Source organism: Chiloscyllium punctatum, chromosome 25 (genome assembly GCF_047496795.1).
Source record: "Chiloscyllium punctatum isolate Juve2018m chromosome 25, sChiPun1.3, whole genome shotgun sequence".
Classification (NCBI taxonomy): domain Eukaryota; kingdom Metazoa; phylum Chordata; class Chondrichthyes; order Orectolobiformes; family Hemiscylliidae; genus Chiloscyllium; species Chiloscyllium punctatum.
Window position 1 is genome coordinate 63,160,929 of NC_092763.1, and position 24,812 is coordinate 63,185,740.

Consider the following 24,812-nt stretch of genomic DNA (forward strand, 5'->3'; position numbering starts at 1 on the left):
CTGTAACGCACCTTCCAAGTGCAGTTGTGATTTATTTTGTGCATCTTTGCACTTATTGTTACAATATTGTATTTTCTGCTGAGGGTGTAGCCTCTTCAACAGTGAGAGACCAAACACAGGCTGAGTGACAACTTTGCAGAACACTTATGTTCAGCCCATTATCATAACCCCAAGGTCCTGCTATGTCACTTCAATTTTCCATTTTGCTGTCCTTGGCTCCTGTAATGTTCCACTGAAGGTCAACTAAAGGAGCAGCACCTCATCTTTCAACTGGTCCCATTTCAGACATCTGGGCTTCAGCAGGTTGTAAGTTTGCTCGCTGACCTGGAAGGTTTGTTTTCAGATGTTTCGTCATCATACTGGTAGCATCATCAGTGAGTCTCCAATGAAGTGCTGGTATTTTCTCACTTTCTATTTGTGTCTTGGTTTCTAAAGGTGGGTGATATCATTTCTGGTTCTTTTTCTCAGAATGGTAGATAGAGTTCTGGTTAGAATGCCAGGCCTCCAGGAATTTCTGTGCGTGTCTCTGTTTAGCTTGTCCGAAGATAGATCCTAGTCAAGGTGGTGTCCTTCCTCACCTGTGACTTTGACAGGGACACCTCATCCATCATAGGACAAGCTAACCAAAGACACACACAGGAATTCCTAGAGGCCTGGCATTCTCACCAGAACTCCATCAATAAGCACATCGATTGGACCCCATCTATCATCCCGAGAAAAAGAACTGGAAATTATATCACCTGCATCGAGAAACCAAAACGCATAAGTAGAAAGCAGAACATAACACCAGCATTTCACTGGAGGCTCACTGATTATGTTACCTGGTACGGTGACTAAATATCTGAAAACAAACCTTCCAGCTCAGTGAGCAAACTTGCAACCTGAGCTAGAAATCTTTCAAAAATTGCTCACAAGTTGAGCAATTTTAGATTGGAGCCTTTGTCCCCATCTTATGGTGCTTCTCTCACTGCATTGGATTGTTTTTTTTTGTGTCTCATTTACTTGATTTGCTTCTGTCATTTATAACATCTCTGCAAACGTTTTTTAAAATTTCCTTTATATCCCATATATTCCCTTTGACCTTGCACTATAAAAACTTCCTTCTATATTTTGATCCCTCCTGCTCTCCATCTAAAACACAAACCACCTTTAGTTTTTCTTTCTAGCGTACTCCCTTTCACTTGTTCAACCTGTTGTATTTTTGGCTGTTCAAATAACGCACATTCCATATTTACTCTCTTTTTCTGCACATGCTAGATGCCAAAATTTTCATGTGTTTTTTCTGTAGATTTCCATATTCTGTTGTGGCCAATTATTGCTTCCTAAATGTTTAGGGCTATTTTTTGCCCTTTTTTATTTTCATGTTCCAAAGAATATTTATGAATGCATTCTGTAGTTACAGCAGCACTACTAATTGCTAGTCTCCCTTGCTTTAAAATGAAAATATAATTTGACAGGTGTCAGAATTTGTTTTCTTTGGTAAATCTATAGCTTGAATGGTAGTGTAAACCCAATTGAGATTTTTTTTTAACATATCACCCAGGTCCTTTTGCCTGATTGTTCGAATACAGCAACTGTAATTGAAAGTGCCTGTGACTGCTGACAAGCTTTTTTAGACTCCGCCCCCCTTTTCCCCCATTTGCACACTCGAGCGCTGATGTTTACCACTCCACAAGGATGAATAACAATGCAACAATTGTGCTATTATTCTATCCCTGGATCACTACTTCACCTGGATTGCCATTTCACCTGGATTTCTGGATAATTTGATTCTTGAAGAACCAGTGCATTTTAATTTTATCAATGTATTCCTTTATCGAAAGATTGTTCATTTACAAATGAGTATTTCAAATTGCAGGTAGTGGGAAATGGTACAGAAATTTAGATTACTATCGAATGGATGGCTCTACAAGTGCGCAGACAAGAAAAAAATGGGCTGAAGAATTCAATGACGAGAGTAATATCAGGTAATTTACACTAAAATAGTTATGAAGTGTTTGCTATTTTTAAAAAATCTGAAATCCCAGAACTGACCTAAATTCGCTATGACATAGAAAAGGGGAAAACTTTAGTTCTCTAAAGTAATGGGGCAGGTTATAATAACTGATGATTAGGATAGTGATACATTTGAGCATGATTTGAACTGGTTGGAAAATGCCCAGTTTTTAGCTAATTCTCATACTAATTCAAAGGTGCTGCAGAAAACTCAACCTGTGCAATGCAGATATGAAGTTAGCATGCATTGAATTTTAGATTTGTTGCAACATTGAGCTTGTCGGTATATTTTAGATAAATAGCTGTGTTTATAATGGCTGAGATCTTGTGGTCTCAAACTAGCAAATACTAAGAGGCTCACCGTTATTGAGGGCTTCTATGGAGTCCCACTTACAATCCAATCTGGAAGTTATGTTGCACGTAAATGAACCAGTGCTGATGTTTCCTCAGGGATCTGCCATGCATGACTAGGGCTGGTTGCCTAGTTCTTTCATCAATTTTTGTGGATTTTTTTTAAAGTGCTACTCCTAGCAGGTATAGAGCCAGCTAAAGTGTTTAGGTATTTATATCAATAAAGTGTTAATTTGGCACCACCAGTTCCTCTTCTCTTGACTTTTCCTCAGTTCTCTTTAACACCTCTGGCTTTGTTCACCCATGTCTGTTACACTGGAATCAACACTTCATAAATTGGAGGAGATGATGTCAGGGGGCTATAGTTACAAACACATCAAGTTTTTAAAAAAAAATAGAGACAGACAACAAGAAGTGTGACTTTAGCTTTTGACATCCAAGGGGGATTGGCTTCATTGACTATTTGCCACTGGGCCACTCCAACCAGTTTGGTTCTGGATGCCAGCTACAGCTAGAAATGTAAGTCCCTATTGCCATTTACAGGAGAGGTTGAGTTTCACAATCAATGGCACATAACTGAGGGGTCTGGGCCAACATGTTTAGCCTGGACAGTTCTACGGATTTACAGGGTATTACGTTTCCAAGATGTACCATATAAAAAATTCCAAACAACTCTGCACACAGCAGCAAATTGCCCACATTTTACAGTAAGCAGTGAATAAATGGTAGGTTGAATTCTGAATGCAGAACCTATTTAAAAATCTTAGTTTGAATATTTAATTTGATGTAAAGGATTAACTGGACATTAAATGTTTAAAAACTATATTTTCTTGCATTTTTAAATCCCCAATGATGAGTAAACTCTGGAATAAGATTCTACTTTTGTAAAATTAATTTCAGTGCCTGATTGATTAGTTGGCAGTATTGAAGACCTGGTATGCCGTCAAAAATTTTACTTGCACTTGAGTGGACAGCCCTAAAAACTTAAAATATATTCAGTGCTTTCTAATGGATAAATATTCAAAATTCACTCTACTTTCCCATAGTAGAAAGCTTAATTTCTCACTGAAATTTCAGTTTAGCAGCTTGCTGATTTCCACATTTGCTGCATGTGTGCAGGTACAGGTACTCTATTTTTCAGTATATTTTATAACAAGTTTTGGAAACTTAACCAGTGGCCCAGATTTTGAAGTCTGTATGGTTTGCTAAGGACATAACTTGAGCAAAATCCATTCAACCATCTTCGTAGTGCAATTTTCTAAAGTTACAACAACCAAAACTGTACTATGGGGAAGAAATAGAACCACTGTCCTGGTGAAAGCAATGCAAAAAGTTTGCCTTATTTTTGGCTTTATTACAAATTTTAATGTCTTGAATTTTATTGATTGTTGACATTTGTTCTTTACAGAGGCCGTCTGTTCATTATTTCCACCAAAGCAGGATCGCTGGGGATTAATCTGGTCGCTGCCAACCGTGTTATTATTTTTGATGCCTCTTGGAATCCTTCCTATGACATCCAGAGCATCTTTCGTGTTTACCGCTTTGGACAGATGAAGCCAGTCTTTGTCTACAGGTTCTTGGCTCAGGTAAAATGATGACTTCCTTTTGTATCTGGAAGATATATGTCTGCGTTTTTTTTAAATGCTAGCACACAAATTCTCAAGGGAAAGTAAGAGGCTAAGTTATCTAGCCATTTTGAAAATTTCGCCAATCCTTATTTTGTAAAAACTAAAAGTTGAAATGCAATACGTGCTCTTTTTCTGCCTTTTTTAAAAATTTAATATGTAAGATTGATGTGAAGCTATCTGAAGTACAAATGTTCTCCACTTGAATTTCTATGAAAACACTTGATTGTTGTTCCTTTTTGCTTACGCAATGTATCAAACATGGATGAATGGAAGTAAATTTTTTTTATCTTGCCTTCTGGTTTACCTTTTCACAAAAGCTGTGGATGCAGATTTCTTTTTGGTGATAACAAAATATCTTCATTTTGTTTGCCCTGTCTAACATATGCACAAACATTTAACAGTTTTGAAGTTTAAAATGAACAGTTCTAAATATTTTCACATTTTTCATTGAATGTTTAAAGTTTTCCTCCATTTCTGATACCATGACTTCCTCTGAAAATGGAAATAATATTCGTAACCTGTTTGAATTTAGTATTTGGTTTGAAAAGAAAGAACTATGGTAAGAAGCAACTGTACTAAGTTTTAAAGAAGAGTAATTACAAAGGAATGAAGGCAGAGCTAGCTGCATTGGATTCAGAAAGGAGTTCAGAAACAAAGACTGTTGAGAGAGAATGGCACACGTTCCAGAAAATTGTTCATGGCTCACAGCAAAGACATGTATTCCAGTGAGGAAGAAGGGCTCCAGGATGGGATAAACCAACTATGGTGAGCCTTGGGATTAAGGATAGCATCAAATTGAAAGAATAAAATCATACATTGGGGCCAAAATTGGTCATAAGAAAAGGGATTGGCAAAGACACCAAAAATGACCAGAAAAAAAAAAGAGGGTGAATATAAACTGAGGGTCACTTGCAAATAATATCAAGATAGCAAGAGCTACATTAAATATATATATATATTATATATGAAGAGAGAAGCCAAAGTGAGCATAGGCTTCTTAGAGAATGAGGCTGGGGAAATAATGGGGAACTAGGAAACGCAAAGTTATACTGCAACAGGTTTATTTGGAAGTACAAACTTTCAGAGCACTGCTGCTTCGTGACAAAAACTAGTGCTTCCAAATAAACCTGTTGGATGATAACCTGGTATTGTGTGATTTTTAACTTGGTCCATCCCAGTCCAACACTGGCACCTCCACATTATGGGAACCAGGAAATGACAGAGGAGTTGAATAAATATTTTGCAGCAGTCTTCACAACGCAAGACACTAATGTCATCCAAACTTATTGAATATTTAAGAGGCAAAAGGAAAAGAGGAACTAAATACAATAGTTACTGTAGAAAAAGTACTTGGGGAAACTTAAGGTGTCTGAAGGCCAATAAGTATCCTGGAGCTGATAGGATACATCCTAGGCTACTGAACTAAGTAGCTACAGAGATAGTGGGTACACAGGTAGTAATGTTCTGAAATTCTTAGATTCTGGAGAAGTCCCAGAAGATTGGGAAGTTGTCGAAGATTGCACCTTTTTTGAAAAGGGAAGGAGGCAAAGAACTTAACATTTTCCAATAACAAATGTTATTATAAAAAATATAATAGTCAACAAAGCATTTAAAAATGTGTATTGGAAACAAACAGAGTGGGCATGGCTTCATGAAGTGGAAATTATACCTGACAAATTTATGAGAATTCTTTGAGGAGGTAACAAGCAGTATAGTTAAAAGGAAAATATTGGATGTAATGTATCTGGATTTTCAGAAGGCTTTTCATTTGGTACCACATGTTAGGTTACTTAATATGTTGAGAGCTAATGGTATTAGAGATAATATATTAGTATCGATAGAGAATTGGCTAACTAATAGAAAAGGGGGCATTTTCAGAACAGCAACCTGCTAACTAGTGGTGTGCTACAAGGATCAGTGCCATGGCCACATTATTTACAATATATATTAATAGCACGGATGAGAAAAGTGAATGTGTAATTGGCAAGTTTGCATATGATACAATTTTAAATGGGAAGGCCAGGTGTTGAGAAGGGATGCAGGCAGGTTAGGTGAGTGGGCAAAAACTTGGCAGATGGAATGTAATGCAGGAAGTGTGAGGTTATTCACTTTGGCATGAAGCATAGAGCATCTGAATATTATTTGAGTGAGAGAGAGAGACTGCAGGAAGCTACGAAACAAGGATTTTGGAGTCTTCGTCCATGAATGTCAGAAAGCTAAAGATCATCAGATCTGCCATAATCTCATTCAGACTCTAGCTGAATGACATACTTCTGCTTCTATGTCTTATGGTCTTGTGGAATGTTCCGAATTCATGTATTTTACATTGTGTCATTGAATCATTCCCTCCACTTTTTTTCCAAGATCTAATAAAGAATGCAGTTTTCATTCTGTACAAGTAAACATGAATTTTAAAAAAGGGGAATATAATATTGTGATTTCACTAATGGATTTGGGTAATAATTTTGGTTTGCTTTCTCATTGGATATGAGCATTGACTAGAATTTGTTGTCCATTCTTAGCTCCCAGTGAAAGGTGGGGGGTGAACTGCAATCCAACTTTCTGACTTTAGTTCAAAGTATTATGCAAATCTTTAGGACTACAGTCCCCTGTCCTTGCAATTCAAGTTAATGTAATATTTGGAATATGCATTTTTTTCATCCCTGGAATATTTTGTGTAGCTTCATATGATTAAAATATTTTGATATTTGCAACAAGATTTAGTAATGGTTAATAAAAATCAATAAAGTTTAAAAGCAGAAAATATTCAAAATATGTCAGTTCAGTTTTCTAAATTTGTTCCTTTAAATTCAGATAGTTGCTAGGAATCTAGTTTTGCAGTTGATTTTTGGGTAATTCTCTTTAGATTATAAGCAAATAATAACCAACAGAGTACTGAAGCATATGTAGTAAAGGAACTGAATTGATGTAAATGTGGATCACTTTTTTAACTAAACTGCTTCAATGTCAACTAAATATAAACCTTTTCCTTGTTTAGTGAGTTTTAGTAACCTTTGAATGTTTCATACCTTCAGTATTAGTTGTTTAAGTACTCAATAAGCTGATGGGAACAGAAAAATGTTTGGTTATTCTTTGATTTGTAAAATTAAAATTCATAAATTTTAGTGCAGTTCTTGTATAGTTTCTGTTCCTTGAGGGGATAATACAAGATTATATCATGTCCTATGGTTGTCAACACTTTGTGGTAAAACAATTTACTAAAGCTTTTGTGGGAATGCAGTAATTTTAAAAGTTTGATTCTTAATCTGAAACATCTTGCTGTTGTAGCTTTTGGTACCATGTATTAGGAAATATGTTATTGAGTTAAATATCGCTGTCTCTCAGATTAACTGCTGAAAGCATAACTGTTCTATCAAAGACTTTTAAGGGTATAAGATTTACCCAGTTCTGATCTGCCAGCCAGCTGTGATTTTTGAACTAGCTGCAACTGGCTCACAGGCAAGACATGACTCCATAGGTAGGAATACCACTGTAACCAGTAGAGATCGGGTAACAGCAACTGCTCCAAAAAGCATTTGTCTATCCTTTGATATTTGTATAGAGAAACAAATTCAAAGTTATTCAGCTGACTGGCATTTTTCTACTTAACACTTAACTTATTCAGTGGTGATATTTGGAATCATTTCAGCAAATTAGGCTTGATGTTCACTGCTATAAATTGCTGTGCCAGTGATTAAATTGATTTGACAATTTGGTCTGCTGTTCAAGTTATATAATCACATCACTTCAGAAGTTAATTATCCAGTGGAAATCTTATATAAATCCAGAGAGAACAAACTGGTCTATTGTTCACTAAGGATGATCTGTGAAATTTAATTATTGGTCATTATGGTGGGTGATTGGACAGGATTGGCAGGTGACATCTGGCAAAGCACAAATTCTAACATTACATTGTTTTCAAATACAGGGAACTATGGAGGAAAAGATTTATGATCGTCAAGTAACAAAGCAGTCACTATCATTCCGTGTAGTTGACCAACAACAGATTGAGCGACACTTTACAATGAATGAATTAACTGAGCTCTACACTTTTGAGCCAGATCAACTGGATGATCCAAATTCTGAAAAGAAGAAGAAGAGAGATACTCCTCTGCTGCCTAAGGTTTACCACTTATACTTATCAATAATTTTTTTTTTTGGATTGGTTGCAGTCTCAAATGGATGTATTTCAATTAGCAATTGCAATGCCATTTAGACCAAATAGCATTAGTGATGTCTCATTTTGATCCCTCCCCCTCGCCACCCCTCTGTTCAGTTCATTTTTAAGACCAGTTTCTGTATAATTCCAGGAAATTTTAGCATTTTATATTTGAAAGCAAGAAAGGAAAGAGAAATTGATGGTAAAGATGGAAGGTGAGGTGAAAGATAAGGTGGAAAGGAACAGAAATGAGGCGAGATCAGGCAGTTGAAGGTTGGAAAGTGGATGAATGATACAATGGGGCCAGTGATGAATTGGAGGAGAGAAGAAATTGTGAAGTGGCCAAAACAGAAGAGGAAAAATAAGTGTAAAACTAAGTGGAGAAGGTGGAAATTGAGGAAGCAATGGTAGAGAGAGAGATTGATTTGGCTTGGAATTGGAGAGAATTGGAATAAAGCTTAGGGATGTAGGAAAAAAAGTCATGGAAAGATCGAAATTGATGCACTACAGTGTTAGATAAGGGTGTGGGGACACATGATTGCAGATAAAAAGTGAAAAGCATTAAATTTGAAAATAGTGAAATGTCAGTAATGTAAAAGTCTGAGAGAATTGAGAACAGATGCTGAGATGGAAATAATGGATGGGGGAAGGTGAGGCACCAGGAAATAATAGAAGTGTTGGTTAAATCTGCAAAAATAGATGAACGATGAACATGGATGAGAGTTTATTATTTGCAGATGCTTTCTTTTGGGAGCTGTGCCACTTGCAATATTTCATAGCTGAAGGTTGGTTTTTTTTGGTGGTACAAAAGTTGGGGGGAAAAATTAATATACCGCTCAATTGCTATCCTTTTCATATTTTGGTTATGTTACCATTGACTGCCAATAAAGGCAGTCTTTACACTAAACAAAATGTTACACACAAGATACAATGCAATGTTTGAGTGACAAGACATAGTTTCTGTATGATTTCTCGACAACATAGAGCAACTGGTGGCCTCAAAACTGTAGACCCCTTTTAATTATAACAAATTCAAATTGATCCATTGGACATTATCATTGTGCTCATACTAACCAGCTATCTCAACCAATGATTTAAATTTAGGATTAGAGATTAGAAAACTGGTTAGTTTGAATATTTGCTTCTTTGTCATTGGTAGTGAAATTGTAATTATAATGTGCCTTTCCAGCTGGAACCTATGAACTATTAATTTGAAGATGAAGCAAGATCACACTCATAATCTGAACATTGTTTTACAATAACTCTACTTAATAAGCGTGCCAATTGGGTTGTGTTAGGAGATGGAGGAAGGGAATGTTTAAGCAGTTGTAATTGATACCAGGCAAGCATGCATAGAAGGGGGTGGTTAAAGGCTGGATTTCTCCATATGAGCATAAACGAACTTTTTTAAATGGCTTTGATAAATGGGTATGCAATATTTTGAGTATCCCAGTCATGTGACCTTGAACAAAATGAGCTTTTTTAAAAATTGCATTCTTAGCAAAGCAATTCAACAGTGATTTGCATACACTTTCAGGTAAAGTTTGTTTACCTGAATTGGAGCTTTAAAAATAGATTTTCAAATATTGTTTTGAGTGCTTCGGTTTACCAAAACTGTAAGAAAACTGCAAAGACTTAGGTGTTGTGCTTCATTTAACTTTGTCCTTCACGGTCTTGATTTGTTTAGACCACCTACATTATATTTAACAGATATCAAGATGGCAAAATGCTGTCATTCTTTGGTTCTGCTTGGCAACCCTGAAAGAAACTATTTGAATTATTTTGAAAATCTGTGTAATGTGAAATGCGCAACTAATGATTTCATTGGCATGTAATTAAAATATTATGACATTAGTTGGATGTTGGGCAACTTGAAAGGGCTCATAAAGATTTACAAGGATGTTGTTGTGGTTCTGTTCGCCGAGCTGGGAATTTGCGTTGCAAACGTTTCGTCCCCTGTCTAGGTGACATCCTCAGTGCTTGGGAGCCTCCTGTGAAGCGCTTCTGTGAGGTTTCCTCCGGCATTTATAGCGGTTTGTCTCTGCCGCTTCCGGTTGTCAGTTCCAGCTGTCCGCTGTAGTGGCCGGTATATTGGGTCCAGGTTGATGTGTTTGTTGATAGAATCTGTGGATGAGTGCCATGCCTCTAGGAATTCCCTGGCTGTTCTCGGTTTGGCTTGCCCTATAATAGTAGTGTTCATAGTGTTTATAACACTACTATTATAGGGCAAGCCAAACCGAGAACAGCCAGGGAATTCCTAGAGGCATGGCACTCATCCACAGATTCTATCAACAAACACATCAACCTGGACCCAATATACCGGCCACTACAGCGGACAGCTGGAACTGACAACCGGAAGCGGCAGAGACAAACCGCTATAAATGCCGGAGGAAACCTCACAGAAGCGCTTCACAGGAGGCTCCCAAGCACTGAGGATGTCACCTAGACAGGGGACGAAACGTTTGCAACGCAAATTCCCAGCTCGGTGAACAGAACCACAACAACGAGCACCCGAGCTACAAATCTTCTCCCAAACTTTGAATTACAAGGATGTTGCCAGGGTTGGAGGGCTTGAGCCATAAGGAGAGGCAGAATAGGCTGAGGCTATTTACCCTGTAGTGTCAGAGGCTGAGGAGTGACCTGATAGAGGTTTATGAAATCATTAGGGGCGTGGATAGGGTAAATAGACTAGGTCATTTCCCTGAGATTGGGGAGCCCAGAGATAAAGGGCACAGGTTTAGGGTGAGAGGGAAAGGATTTAAAAGGGACCTAACGGGCAACTTTTTCTCTCACAATGTGATGCGTGTATGGAATGAGATGCCACAGGAAATGGTGGAGGCTGGTACAATTACAAATTTAAAACTCATCAGGATGGGTCTGTGAATGTGAAGATTAATTTAGGATATCTGGGTGGCATGGACGAGTTGGACTAAATGGTCTGTTTCCATGCTGTACATCTCTATGACTCTAGTCCCAAATAGATTTTGTGTATTATGACAATTCCATTTGCAGTATTTTGTATACGTGCAATGCAGTATTAATTGGACCTGCTAAGCTCAAGATTTGTGATAAGTTTATAAATAACATATAGGTACTTTTTACTGAAGTACGGATCAAAACGTAGAGTTTGTTTTTAATTCTATTTTTGACATAATTCCTTTTTCTAATATAATAAAATACACATTTTAAACCAATGTTTGCGAAGAAGGAAAGTTATTTCCAGCTAAGTGTCGCTCATTTCAAGAACCATTATACTTAACAAATTCTGCATCTAAAGTAAGCGCCTTTGTAAAGAAAGAATAAATGAAAGTATTGAGGAATTAAGTTTGACGACTCCCAAGGAGGAGATTTGATTTCTCAAACGAGTCTTCGATCTTGTCTCTCAATCTTCCAAATTACTTAATTTGTTCCCATGTTTTACAGCACATTTACCAAGCACTTTACAAGAGCTATTAAAGCATTTTCAACTTTTGGGATATTTTGCAGCTTGAAAAGCTGGATCATTCTGCAGTAAAATTACTTTAGTTCTACTTCTAATGCAGTGCATCAATTATGATTATATGGAGACTTTGATTCTCTCGCCTGTTTAACATTTAATGTCTGCTGTCAGGCAGAAATATTCTCCTCCTAGAGCTACTCTACTGGATTTTTTTTTGTGAAGTTTATCAACCCTGTGGCACAAATTCAAGTTGGAACATTTTGATGCCAGTGCAGGGAGTCCTTTCATTTGTATATATTTCACCTTGAGAGACACTTAAGAATCTGACACTTGTAATATTGAATATAAGTTGCCTTTTTGGAAGTTGAGTAGAACGTGAAGAGCAAACAAACAGTTTTCTCACACCATTGAATAATGTATGGGCATGTTAAAGCTCAAACAAAAAGACGTATGGGAACTTTCAAAAGTGGTGGCATGAAAAATGGCACAGGATATCCTGTAGAAAAAATGCATTCTGCTGTAGTATGTGAATTTCAACATGAAAAGCAACTGGGTACTTGTCTGTAAATGGTACTTTTGGATTTATTTTGTATAGCACAAGTTTTATTTTAAACCTAAGGATTATTGTTTTAAATTTTTAGCACAAAATAAAGTTAAAAGAACTTTTATTCGGTAGACTGTCTCTAATTATAGGGAGAAGTGGGTACTGCAGATGCTGGAGATCAGAGTCAAGATTAGAGTGGTGCTGAAAAAGCACAGCAGGTCAGGTGGCAGCTGAGGAGAAGGAGAATCGACGTTTTTAAAGGGCTTTTGCCCGAAACGTCGATTCTCCCACTCAGATGCTGCAAAACCTGCTGTGCTTTTCCAGCAGCCCATTAATCTTGACTCTAATTACAATGGAACCTCCTTTATGTGTGGCTTGTTACCTATTATGTCTTTACAAGCAAAAGTCTAAAACAAGCTGCTAACATCAAAAACCAATCAAAATATTAATTCTGGTTATATTGTCTGTCTCTTAATTTGTGCTTTTGATATTGTTTTACTGTATGCACAAGATGGAAAGTTGGAATTTTTGAATCATCTACCACTTTGCAATATCCATTTGAGTTTCTTCCATTATGTAATTGATGGCAAAGTTGTGAAATTACCTTCAGTCACTTAAATGTAGGAATTTGTTTTAATTGTTGCGTTGCAGTAATTAAAGCATGAAAGGGGCATAATGAGATTTTGTTCAATTAATTTGTTTCTACACTTGTCTTTTAATCTAATCATAAAACCAAGTGAAAAATGGAAGAGTTTTAAAATTTATTCAGTGAAGAATTGATTTAGTTTAACTTGCTTTTACTATGCTGAATTACAGATGATCTAGTTGACCTCTGAAAGAGATTATTGTCTAACCATAATTTGTGGTATTTGCTCCAGCACTTACCAAAAAGTAATTTATATTTTGGATATAGTTTCAAATTTCCTGACTCCAAAACATGTGGTTTACTCGCAATATAACACTTAAACAGATGTTCCATGTTCTTTTAGCCAACACTTGATACAAAATCCTATGGCTCATTTTTAACCTCATTTAACATTTGTTTTGACAGTGTTGTAAGTTATCTCTGAATTGCTGAGAGGATCAGTCAGTAACCTTTCCCTTAGTGGTTTGAGGATTTTGCAGTAGATTTGTTTTTGACGTTCAAAGCTCTGGAATTACTGACAAATTCTCATTTGAAACCATTGTCAGTATAAGTGAAAGCTTTTTGACTTTTGGGTAAAATTCCCAATATTAAATTGGTGGCCTTGTCTTGAATAGGTAAATAATTGTTGTCTTCTCAGTATGCATATGAAAACCTCTGGTAACTTCATGTCCATTAGAGTTCTCAGCAGGAAAATTAACACCCAAATAGCAAAGCTGTAAGCAAGCACCCTCTTTGCTGCTCACCCTGGTGCAACTACAGTGATTTATCCTGTTGGTGAATGGTACAAAAAATAGCAAAATCACATTTATATGTGCTTTGTTTAATATTCTGTTGGAAGCAAGAAGTGTGGCAGTTGAAAGAGTAGGGAACATTTTGGTGAAAGGATAAATAAACTTTTTGATGTAATCTTTTTGTTTCACTGATCTTTATTTTACCAGTCTTAGATATTGGCAGGTATAGTATTTAAAGTTCATGAATGAGTTCTGTATTAGTCAAAACTGGAATGCTTCTTCCTATGCATCAAAAATTTCTTGTTAGGTCAGTGATACGATTTGGTTGATGCATTTATGCTGATCTCTTAAGTTACCGGATCAATGAAGAGCACTTCAAAGGTTAAGGGAAGGCCATTTAAGCCATTACAGTTCTCCTGTTTCGATTAGAAGAGTAGGAAAATACCAGTGACATCTGTCAAGTAAAAATGTGAATGGCACGGAAGTTCCTGCCCTTGACACTGTTCTCTTTAAATGATGCAAGTAATTGAGAGTTCAATCCAACAATTTGTTTCCTGAGAAGTAATCTGCATCACAGAAGCAATATTACGCTCAAGACAACATGAGGAAATTCTCTAGGGACTTTGCTTCCCTAATTACAAAGAGTTATTTCCTTTACACTTACCTCTTGGTACTTGCGATGTCTTAGTCTTAGGTTATGAAATGCAAACGTACCTTTTAAGGCTTGACCCAGACGATTTACTTCGATATTGTATTGTAGTAGAGGTGAACCTCTAGATCTTGCATTAAATATCTACTAAATATCTATCTAATAATTAGTTTGTTGAGTAATTGATTCATGAGGGTAATTGATTTGTAGACAAATATTCTAATACTGGGAAAATTCCCAACTCTGCACCTTAATGGAAAAATCTTTCTGCTGAAGCATTTTTGAAGCAATTTGTGAATGCTATTCGATATCTATTCTCTGAGGTTCCTGTGCTCCCTTGCAAAAAGAACACAATGGTTTAAAACTCTCTTCCCCTCTCCTAACACCTCCCTCCACCCACCCCACTTCCCACCTCGCTACAAACTGGCAAGTAGACAGATTAACTGCCACCTTCTGGACGGCAGGTAGGGCTAGAAAATAAATGCCCTTGTCCATAAATATGGAAAATAATATAATTTTCAATGGGAATAGTGAGAATAAGATGCAATTTTTTACAACAACATTTAAATCTAATCTTAAATCTTCCCAAATGGACAGAGGCCTCCAACTCAACTAAATCACTGGTGCCCATTGGGACCTTAAAGTCCCAAAATGCGCAAGGTTGTGACATGTACGTGGAAAGTTTATTACTAGTTTTAACCTTACTGCATTGATTGATCAGTCCTATAGCAATGTGATCACTTGGCTAGAGTCCAAAACTCGTTTGTGCTTTACTTAGAAGAATTTATTTGGAGCTTTTTATAACAGTTGTAAAACAAATGCAACTTGAGTAAATCAACTCGTGTCAAAGCACTCCACTCATCAGACATTGTGTCCATCCTCTCAGACAGATCCTGAGAGATCTATCTTCAGATCGTGATGAGAGAAGGAGATGTGGCTGTCCTGGAATTATACTTGAAAATTAACCTTCCAACTATGTACATAAGTTCATCCCTACTGCAGCAAACATCAGAAGGTGGAAAGGCTTCAGTGTAAATGGACAGATTAAGTCACAGTCAGCATCAGATATTGCTTCTTCAATAGTGAGTGGAAGACCAGGGCCTCTATATCTGGTGTTAAAATTGAGATGACTTAAACAATGCACTCATTATTAGGTTTAGTTTCATTAAGGTGTGGTGGATTCCGGTAGTAAGTGAAATGTCGTTTTCAGACAAAACTCTTTTAAAACCTCATTTACCCCAAAATGTGTAAGTTTGGTTTTACAGTTAAGAGGGATTGGTCAGTGAGGTAAAACCCAGTCATGATCAAAAAAAAACTGTAGGTTTGGCAAAATTGCTTAAAGATAATATTTCAAACTAAATGTTTTCATGATTGACAGGTACATCCAAAACTAAAAGATGGCAGAAAGAAAATTTCAATGTTCTTGATAGCATCTATCTGGCAATTGAAATCATTAGGTATTGAAAAGAGGTTGTTGATTGCATGTTAAAGTTTTACTTTTAAAGAAAATGTCTCCATGCTATTCCCCATTCTGAAAGGGAAAAGAAATCTGCAGCTTTTTAACTGTACAGCCAGTCATCTTTATTATGTGTTCAGTTTGTTTGAACCATTGTTGTATATTTGTAGGCCTTTACTGCTTTCAGAACTCAGTTTTTGGTTTTAAAGTAGCTCATGTTGAACAAAAAGGTTTGCTTGCAAATGTCAGAATCATAAGCACCTGAATTAATTGTTATTGAAGCCAGATTTATTCATTTTTATATCATGGAACAGATACAGTCATATAGATGTACAGCACGGAAACAGACCCTTCAGTCCAACTTGTCCATGCCGACCAGATATCCCAACCCAATCTAGTCAACACCCGGCCCATATCCCTCCAAACCCTTCCTATTCATATACTCATCCAGGTGCCTCTTAAATGTTGCAATTGTACTAGCCTCCACGACTTCCTCTGGCAGCTCATTCCGTACATGTACCACCCTCTGCTTGAAAAAGTTGCCCCTTAGGTCTCTTTTATATCTTTCCCCTCTCACCCTAAACCTATGTCCTCTCATTCTGGACTCCCCAACCAGGGAAAGGACTTTGTCTATTTATCCTATCCATGCTCCTCATGATTTTATAAACCTCCAAGGTCACCCCTCAGCCTCCAACACTCCAGGGAAAAGAGCCCCAGCTTATTCAACCTCTCCCTGTAACACAGATCCTCCAACCCTGGCAACATCCTTGTGAATCTTTTCTGAACCCTTTCAAGTACCACAACATGGGGGTGGCATGGTGGCTCAGTGGTTAGCACTGCTACCTCACAGCACCAGGGACCCAGGTTCAATTCCAGCCTCAGGCAATTGTCTGTGTGGAGTTTGCACATTCTCTCCCTGTCTGCGTGGGTTTCTTCCGGGTGCTCCGGTTTCTTCTCACAGTCCAAAGCTGTGCAGGTTAGGTGAATTGGTCATGCTAAATTGTCCATACAGTTAGGTGCGTTAGTTAGGGGAATGGGTCTGGGTGGGTTACTCTTTGGAGGGTCATTGGGCTGAAGGGCCTGTTTCCACACTGTAGGGAATCTAATCTAATCTAAAACATCTTTCTGATAGGAAGGAGACCAGAATTGCACACATTATTCCAACAGCAGCCTAACCAATGTCCCATACAACCGCAATGTGACCACCTTCCTCTGACCACTAAAGGAAAGCATACCAAAAGCTGCCTTCACTATCCTATCTACTGCGACTCCACTTTCAAAGAGCTGTGAACCTGCACTCCAAGGTCTCTTTGTTCAGCAACACTCCCTAGGACCTTACTATTAAGCGTATAAGTGCTGCTAAGATTTGCTTTCCCAAAATGCAGCACCTTGCATTTATCTGAATTAAATGCCATCTGCCACTTCTCAGCCTACTAGCCCATCTAATCAAGGTCCCGTTGTAACTGTCCACTACACCTCCAATTTTGGTGTCATCTGTAAACTTTCTATCTATACTTTTATGCTCACATCCAAATCACTTACATAAAAGATGAAAAGTAGTGGACCCAGCACTGATCCTTGTGACACTCCACTGGTCACAGGCCTCCAGTCTGAAAAACAACCCTCTTGTCTTCTACCTTTGAGCCAGTTCTGTATCCAAATGGCTAGTTCTCCCTGTATTCAGTGAGATCTAACCTTGCTAACGTGTCTCCCATGGGGAACCTTGTTGAACGTCTCACTAAAGTCCATTTAGATCACATATACAGCTCTGCCCTCATCAATCTTCTTTGTTACTTCTTCAAAAAACTCAATCAAGTTTGTGAGACATTATTTCCCACGCACAAAGCCATGTTGACTATCCCGAATCAGTCCTTGCCTTCCCTCTAACAACTTGCCCACAACCGACGTCACTGGTCTATAGTTCCGTGGCTTGTCCTTACCACCCTTCTTAAATAGTGGCACCACGTTAGCCAACCTCCAGTCTTTCAGCACCTTACCTGTGACTATCGATGATACAAATACCTCAGCAAGAGACCCAGCAATCACTTCCTTAGCTTCCCACAGAGTTCTAGGGTACACCTGATCGTGTCCTGGGGATTTATCCACTTTTATGCATTTCAAGACATCCAGCACTTCCTCCTCTGTAATATTGGCATTTTTCAAGATGTCACCATCTATTTCCCTACAGTCTATATCTTCCATATCCTTTTCCACAGTAAATACTGATGCAAAATACTCAATTAGTATCTCCCCCATTTTCTGCGGCTCCACACAAAGGCTGCCTTGCTGATCTTTGAGGGGCCCTTTTCTCTTCCTAGTTACCCTTTTGTTCTTAATATATTTGTAAAAACCCTTTGGATTTTCCTTAATTCTACTTGCCAATGCTATCTCCTGTCCCCTTTTTGCCCTCCTGATTTCCCTCTTAAGTTTACTCCTACTGCCTTTATACTCTTCGAAGGATTCACTCGGTCTATCCTGTCTATACCTGACATATGCTTTTTCTTAACCAAACCCTCAATTTCTTTCGTGGTCCAGCAATCCCTATACCTACCAGCCTTTCCTTTCACCGTAACAGAAATATATTGTCTCTGGACACTCGTTATCTCATTTCTGAAGACTTCGCATTTTCCAGCCGTCCCATTACCTGCGAACATCTGCCCCCACTCAGCTTTTGAAAGTTCTTGCCTAATACCGTCAAAATTGGTCTTTCTCCAGTTTAGAACTTCAACAACTTTTAGATCTGGTCTATCCTTTTCCATCACTGTTTTACAACTAATAGAATGATGGTCGCAGGCCCCAACGTGCTCCCCTACTGACACCTTAATCACCTGCCCTGCCCTTGTTTCCCAAAAGTAGGTCAAGTTTTGCACATTCTCTAGTAGGTACATCCACATATTGAATCAGAAAATTTTCTTATACACTTAACAAATTCCTCTTCATCTAAATCCTTAACACTATGGTAGTCCCAGTTTATGTTTGGAAAGTTAAAATCTCCTACCATAACCACCCTATTATTCTTACAGATAACTGAGATCTCCTAACAAATTTGTTTCTCAATTTCCCTCTGACTGTTGGGGGGTCTATAATACAATCCCACTCAGCTGTTCATCCCTTTCTTATTTCCCAGTTTCACCTAAATAACTTCCCTGAATGTATTTCCAGGAATATCTTCCCTTGGTACAGCTGTAATACTATCCATTATCAAAAACGCCACCTCTTCCCCCCCCCCCCATCTCTTGCCTCCCTTTCTGTCCTTCCTGTAGTGTTTGTATCCTGAAACATTAAGCTGCCAGTCCTGTCCATCCCTGAGCCACATTTCTGTAATTGCTATGATATCCCGGTCCCATGTTTCTAACCATGCCGTGAGTTCATCTGCCTTCCCTGTTAGGCTGGTTGCATTGAAATAAATGCAGTCTTGTAGTTGAACAGACTGCCACAATTACAATATTTTTGCTGTTTGACATTTTCCTGAAGAGGGAAGAAATCAGTAGCAATGGGTTGGGAGTTTTGTAGGTTGGTAATACCCTGTTTTGACAGCATTTGAGGCAGTTGAAGAAATGGTTGAAAGGTAGAGATTGGTATCGTCATGTTTCAAAACTTATACCATAACTCTGTGGTTCATGTTGCTGTGTGTCGGCGAGGTGGTGAATAAACAGGTCAAGATGAGATCCTGACAGTAACAATGCAGTGAAAAAAGATGGTGTTATCAAGTTCTGCCTCATGAGTAAGGATAGTCCATCAAGGTTGTAGAATGTGGCTTATCATTAACTTGGGGTGCTTTGCTACTAAATTGGGTTGAAGCAAAATTAATGGATTCAAATTGGGTGGTTCTGGGGAGAGATCCCAGCTGTGGGAGAATAACATTTATGGACCTTAAGGGAAAATGGTATTTGAGTTGAAACACAGATTGAAACACAGTTTTATTCCATCACATACTTTTCCTCAAATGATTTGTCTTTTGCTTCCTCTCCTGTACCCAGAGTCCATGATGAACATTCTCACTTGATTCCTAAGTTTTTCTATTTAGCCTGTGCCTCCACTGCCTTCTAAAAATGTTTCATTGGAAGTAAATTCTAAAATTAATGTTTCAAAGTAACTCCTTATTTTGTACTCCAATATCATTCATGGCTGAAAAAAAAAAGTTTCTTTTGGCTTTTTTCTGTACATCAATCCCATGATGCTGGACATCAAACTCATAACTTCCTGTGATTGTACTGGGGCTTCCTTATCTGTGTCTCAGTTACTAGAATAAGTTATTACAACAGTGCTAGAATTATCTTGTGCAGAGAGAAAGAAGAAACAGCACTAATATCACACCTTTCATTACCCCTGAACATCCCAAGAATCTGTATCACCAATTTAATTATTATAAAGTATATCCACTGTTGTAATGAAGACAAAATGTCCCTTGTTGCTACAGTGACAAATGGAAAATCAATGCCGAGCAAAAGGAGGAAAGACTAGGGCTGAAAGCTTGTTCCAAGCACGATTTTTAATTTGGCTTTAACAGAGGAGAAGGAATGAGGGAATTCCAGGTGTCTCCACAGCTGAAAGCACAATTGTCAATCTTCTAGGAATGTTCTGGATTATCCAAGAATAAAAGATTAATCCACATGCTGCCATGAGAAACCTAGACGATTGATCATAGTGGCACTTAAAATGGATTTTGTCTCATTTTCTTAAAACTATTATGTTGGGAGTTCCAATGAGGGATGAACTGAAGTAGGATCGATGGAGGCAAAACAAAGACATTACTGGGATGGAGAGAATATGGGGTATGAAGCTTACCTTGGAATTGGACTGGAAACAGCTTGCAAAGTCTAGTTCAGTTTAAAAATTGCTGGAATGAGGCTTGCAGTTAATGGAGAAGGTTTGTTTGTAAAAGTAAGTTTGCAAACTTAGTTTGAGAAAGAGATTTGTTCTGACTGTTTCGACTATCTAGTACAGCATTTGCTTTGTCAATCAAGATCTCTTTTCTGATTCACCCTTAACTATTTTAAAATATTTATCGAATCCTTATGTTGCCTCTTTTTTCTCCTCTCTGCAGCTATTTATACTTGTCAGTATTAAATTTCTCCCCCACTGTCAGCCTATGGTGTTTCATCTAACTTTTTAGTTTGCAAGGTGTTTCCTCAATCATCTGCCTGTTTTAGCTTGGTGTTTTGTGAATTTGAATAGTTTCTACGAGGTTCCTGATAACAATCAATGGACATAAATTAACAATTGTTCAGTCTCTCATTTGATGGCTGCACCCAAAATCTCTAATGAGTAACTTTTCTCTGCCCTTATGATTTCTTAAGCTCCTGACAAGTATTGTTTCTTAATGAGTAGCAGCAAAGAAAATAAATGAAAATTTGGCTAATACAAATGAAATGAATAAGCAAACACTTTCGAAGTATCAAATATTTTTAGAAAAAAACACTTTGAGTTGTGCCACATGCTGTGAATTTAAATTGATGTCTTGTATTTGAAAATTTTTTTTACTGGCAATTGTCAGCCTTCCGTGGGAGATCATTGGCCAGGTTATTTGATGACTTCATGAATTATGATTGAACCTGTGCTATCGGGAAGTTGGGTAGGATCCATGTGTGTCATCATCAAATCACAGTACGGCAAACTGGGAAAAATGAACAGCAATCAGCTTGCAGTGAAGAGTGGTCTGATGTGGGAGAAGTCAGTTCTGAGTTAGAATAGCATTGGCACCAGTACTGGGGAAAGTCTCTTAACCTGTACCATTGGAATGGACTACATTGAACAATACTGGGGTTGGTGTTTTTGAAAACCACGTAATTAGAGGAGTTAGAGCAGGTTTTAAATGAAAATTGGAGGCATGGGCCAAATTTGTAACACTAGTGAATCAGATTAGGGAAAACTCAACAAAGGAGGGAAGTCCTGTGCGAAATGATAAACAGACAAAATGAAAGGAAGGAACAAAAAAAATGCAAATTTAAAAGCAAATCCGAAGATTGCAAGTTGCAAAAATAAAAGATAAAGGGCAGCTGAAAGCACTGTATTTCAAACAAAACAAATGAACTAGTAATCCAAATTGAGAAAATAAGTATGATCTAGTGTCCATTTCTGAGGTGTGGCTGCAGGCTAACTTAGATTGGGTCCTGAATATTGAAGGGTGTATGACTTTCAGAAAGGATGGGAAGTTATGAAAAGATGGAGAAGTGACTGTCAATTAAAGATGATATTATCATAATAGACAAAGACAACCTAAAAACAGAAGATTAGGATATGGAGGCAGTCTGGTTAGAGTTTCAGAACAATGAAGGCAAGAGGTCACTTATGGATGTTGTGTGTAGATCTCCTAACAGTAAATACGTGGTAGGGCAGGATATCAAGGAAGAAATAATAGGAGCTTGTTGAAAGGACGCAAGTATTATTGTGGGGGATTCTAACCTATATACACAAAAACAGAATGAAGCGATTTGGCCCTTCAGGTCTTCACTGTACTCATTCGTGGCTGCTGTTTCTCAACCCCATTCTCCTGCCTTCTCCCCATAACTCTCGATGGCCTTTCTCATCAGTAATCAGATGGGAAAAATCACACTGGAAAAAGTAGTTTAATTGAGGAATTTGTAAAATGTTTTTGGGACAATTTCTTAGAAATTTTGTGGCACCAGCCAGAGAGCAGACTGAACTAGATCTGGTTTTGACCTGGGTAGCAGTAAGCATAATATGTTTTAAATTTGAGGACAGTTTAAGGGAGAGAAATGCAGATCCAAGTGTGTTATTTTGAATTTAAACACTGGCAAGTACAAATGTATGAAAGTGGAGTTGGTAAATGTGAACTGACAATGAGTATTAAGGGATATTATTATTATTAGTAGAGTATTGTGGCAAATATTTTAAAGGATATTCCAGAAAGCACAGAATCGATGCATTCCAGCAAATAAAAAGACAAAGATCAGAAAATTAGGACATAGAAGCAGTCTGGTTAGAGTTGAGGAACAATGAAGGCAAGAGGTCAGTTGAGGATGTTGTGTGTAGACCTCCTAACAGTAATCACGTGGTAGGGCATTTTGGGAAAGCAAGTCTTAGCAGGACTTATACATTTAATGGTAAGATCCTAGGGAGTGTTGCTGAACAAAGAGACCTTGGAGTGCAGATTTGTAGCTCCTTGAAAGTGGAGTCGCAGGTAGATAGGATAGTGAAAAAGCTGTTTGGTATGCTTTCCTTTATTGGTCAGAGTATTGAGAACAGGAGTTGGGAGGTCATGTTGCGGCTGTACAGGACAATGGTTAGGCCGCTGTTGGAATATTGCATGTAGTTCTGATCTCCTTCCTATCAGAAAGATGTTGTGAAACTTGAAAGGGTTCAGAAAAGATTTACAAGGCTGTTGCCATTGGAGGATTTGAGCTATAAGGAGAGGTTGAATAGGCTGGGGCTGTTTTCCCTGGAGCGTCGGAGGCTGAGGGGTGATCTTATAGGGGTTTATAAAATCATGAGCATGGATAGGATAAATAGACAAAGTCTTTTCCCTGGGGTCAGGGAGTCCAGAACTAGAGGGCATAGGTTTAGGGTGAGAGGAGAAATGTATAAAAGAGACCTAAGGGGCAACCTTTTCACGCAGAGGGTGGTACGGGTATGGAATGAGCTGCCAGAGGAAGTGGTGGAGGCTAGTACAATTGCAACATTTGGATTGGTATATGAATAGGAAGGGTTTGGAGGGATATGGGCTGGGTGCTGGCAGTTGGGGCTAGATTGTGTTGGGATATCTGGTCGACATGGACGAGTTGGACCGACGGGTCTGTTTCCTGCTGTACATCTCTATGACTCTAAATAAGAAAAATTCCAAAGGCTGATGCTGCCACTTATAATTAACTAAAAAGACAAAGATATTATCAGACACATTGATGTCAAAAAGATCAATATAATTGCAAAGATAGGTGGCAGATCATAAAATAGGCTAGAGTACATAAACAGCAAAGAGTTACATAAAATAAAAAAATTAGTACAAGAGAAAATTAGCCAAAAATTTCAAAACAGATAGAAGTTTCTTCAGATATTTTAAAAAAAAGACAGGTTAACAAAATAATTGTTGGTCCTTTTAAAAAAAAGTCTTGGAATTAGTGATGGAGTAGAAAGAGGTGGCAGACAGGTTGAACAAGTATTTTGTTAGTTTTCACTGGGAAGGATAGGTGTAAGATCCCAGAAATCGCCACAAATCAGGAATTGACTTCCCACCTTTTCAAGAAAATTACAGTTACAAGGGAAATTGAAACTGAGTTCCACTGTGTTGCTGATGGCACTAGACAACACGTTATCAGTGGCTCTATAATTTTATGCTCTGTGAATAGGCAAAACTATGGCAGAATGAGTTCAGTGTATGAAAGTGAGATTATCCATTTTGCACAAAAAAAGGACACTTTCTGAATGGTATGAAGTTAAATGCAGGGGATGTCCAAAGAAACTTGAGGGATTGGTGGTTTAGGTGCATGATCTTTAAAATGTCACAAACAGGTGCAGAAAATAATTGAATTAACTAATGAATTAATGAACTAATGAATTAACTAATTAACTAATATCTAGTGTACGAGAGTACAAGGCTATAGAAGTTATGCTTCAGTTATACGAAACCCTGGTTCGAACCCATTTGGAATACAGTGAGCAGATCTGGGAATCGTACCTGAGGAAGGATATATTGGCGCTGGAGGAAATGCAGCATCGGCTTACAAGATTGATACCCGGTGGATTTCAGGAGCTATGAGGAGAGATTATACACATTAGGCTTGTTTTTTCTAGAATTTAGAAGGTTAAGGGGTGATCTGATTAAAGTCTTCTAGGTGTTAACAGGAAAAGAGGGTTGATAAAGATGAACAAACAAATTATTTCCACTGGCTGGGGATTCTAGAGCGAAGGGTCAGAGCCTGACAGTTTAGGTCAGACTGTTCAGGAGAGATTTTGGGAAATGTACAAATGGTGATATATATTTGGAACTCTGTACAAATGGCACTGGATGCTGAATCAGTTGTGAATTTGAACTCCATTTTATTAATCAAAGGTATTGAGAGATATTGGCCAAAAGCAGGTATATGGAGTTAGGCCACAGATCAACCATGATCTCATTGAATGATGGAACAGGCTTGAGAGGCCAAATGGTCAATTCGAAACAGGAATGCACAAGATCCCAGGTGCTTTCTCTGACTAGCATGAAATCAGACTAAGTATCTTGTCGTTAAAGAGGAAACTGCAAGACTTTATTAAA

At 37.9% G+C, this 24,812-nt stretch overlaps 1 protein-coding gene across 7 annotated transcripts in view; it reads left to right on the forward strand.

The window, feature by feature from the left end:
• Positions 1 to 24,812, forward strand: part of atrx (ATRX chromatin remodeler) — a 245,380-nt gene that overhangs the window by 202,874 nt on the left and 17,694 nt on the right. For all 7 annotated transcript variants that reach the window (XM_072595413.1, XM_072595410.1, XM_072595412.1 and 4 more), the window contains 3 exons: positions 1,859 to 1,967; positions 3,755 to 3,932; positions 7,903 to 8,097. In XM_072595413.1, the coding sequence (XP_072451514.1) occupies positions 1,859 to 1,967; positions 3,755 to 3,932; positions 7,903 to 8,097 (482 nt within the window). The remainder of the gene's footprint in view (positions 1 to 1,858; positions 1,968 to 3,754; positions 3,933 to 7,902; positions 8,098 to 24,812) is intronic.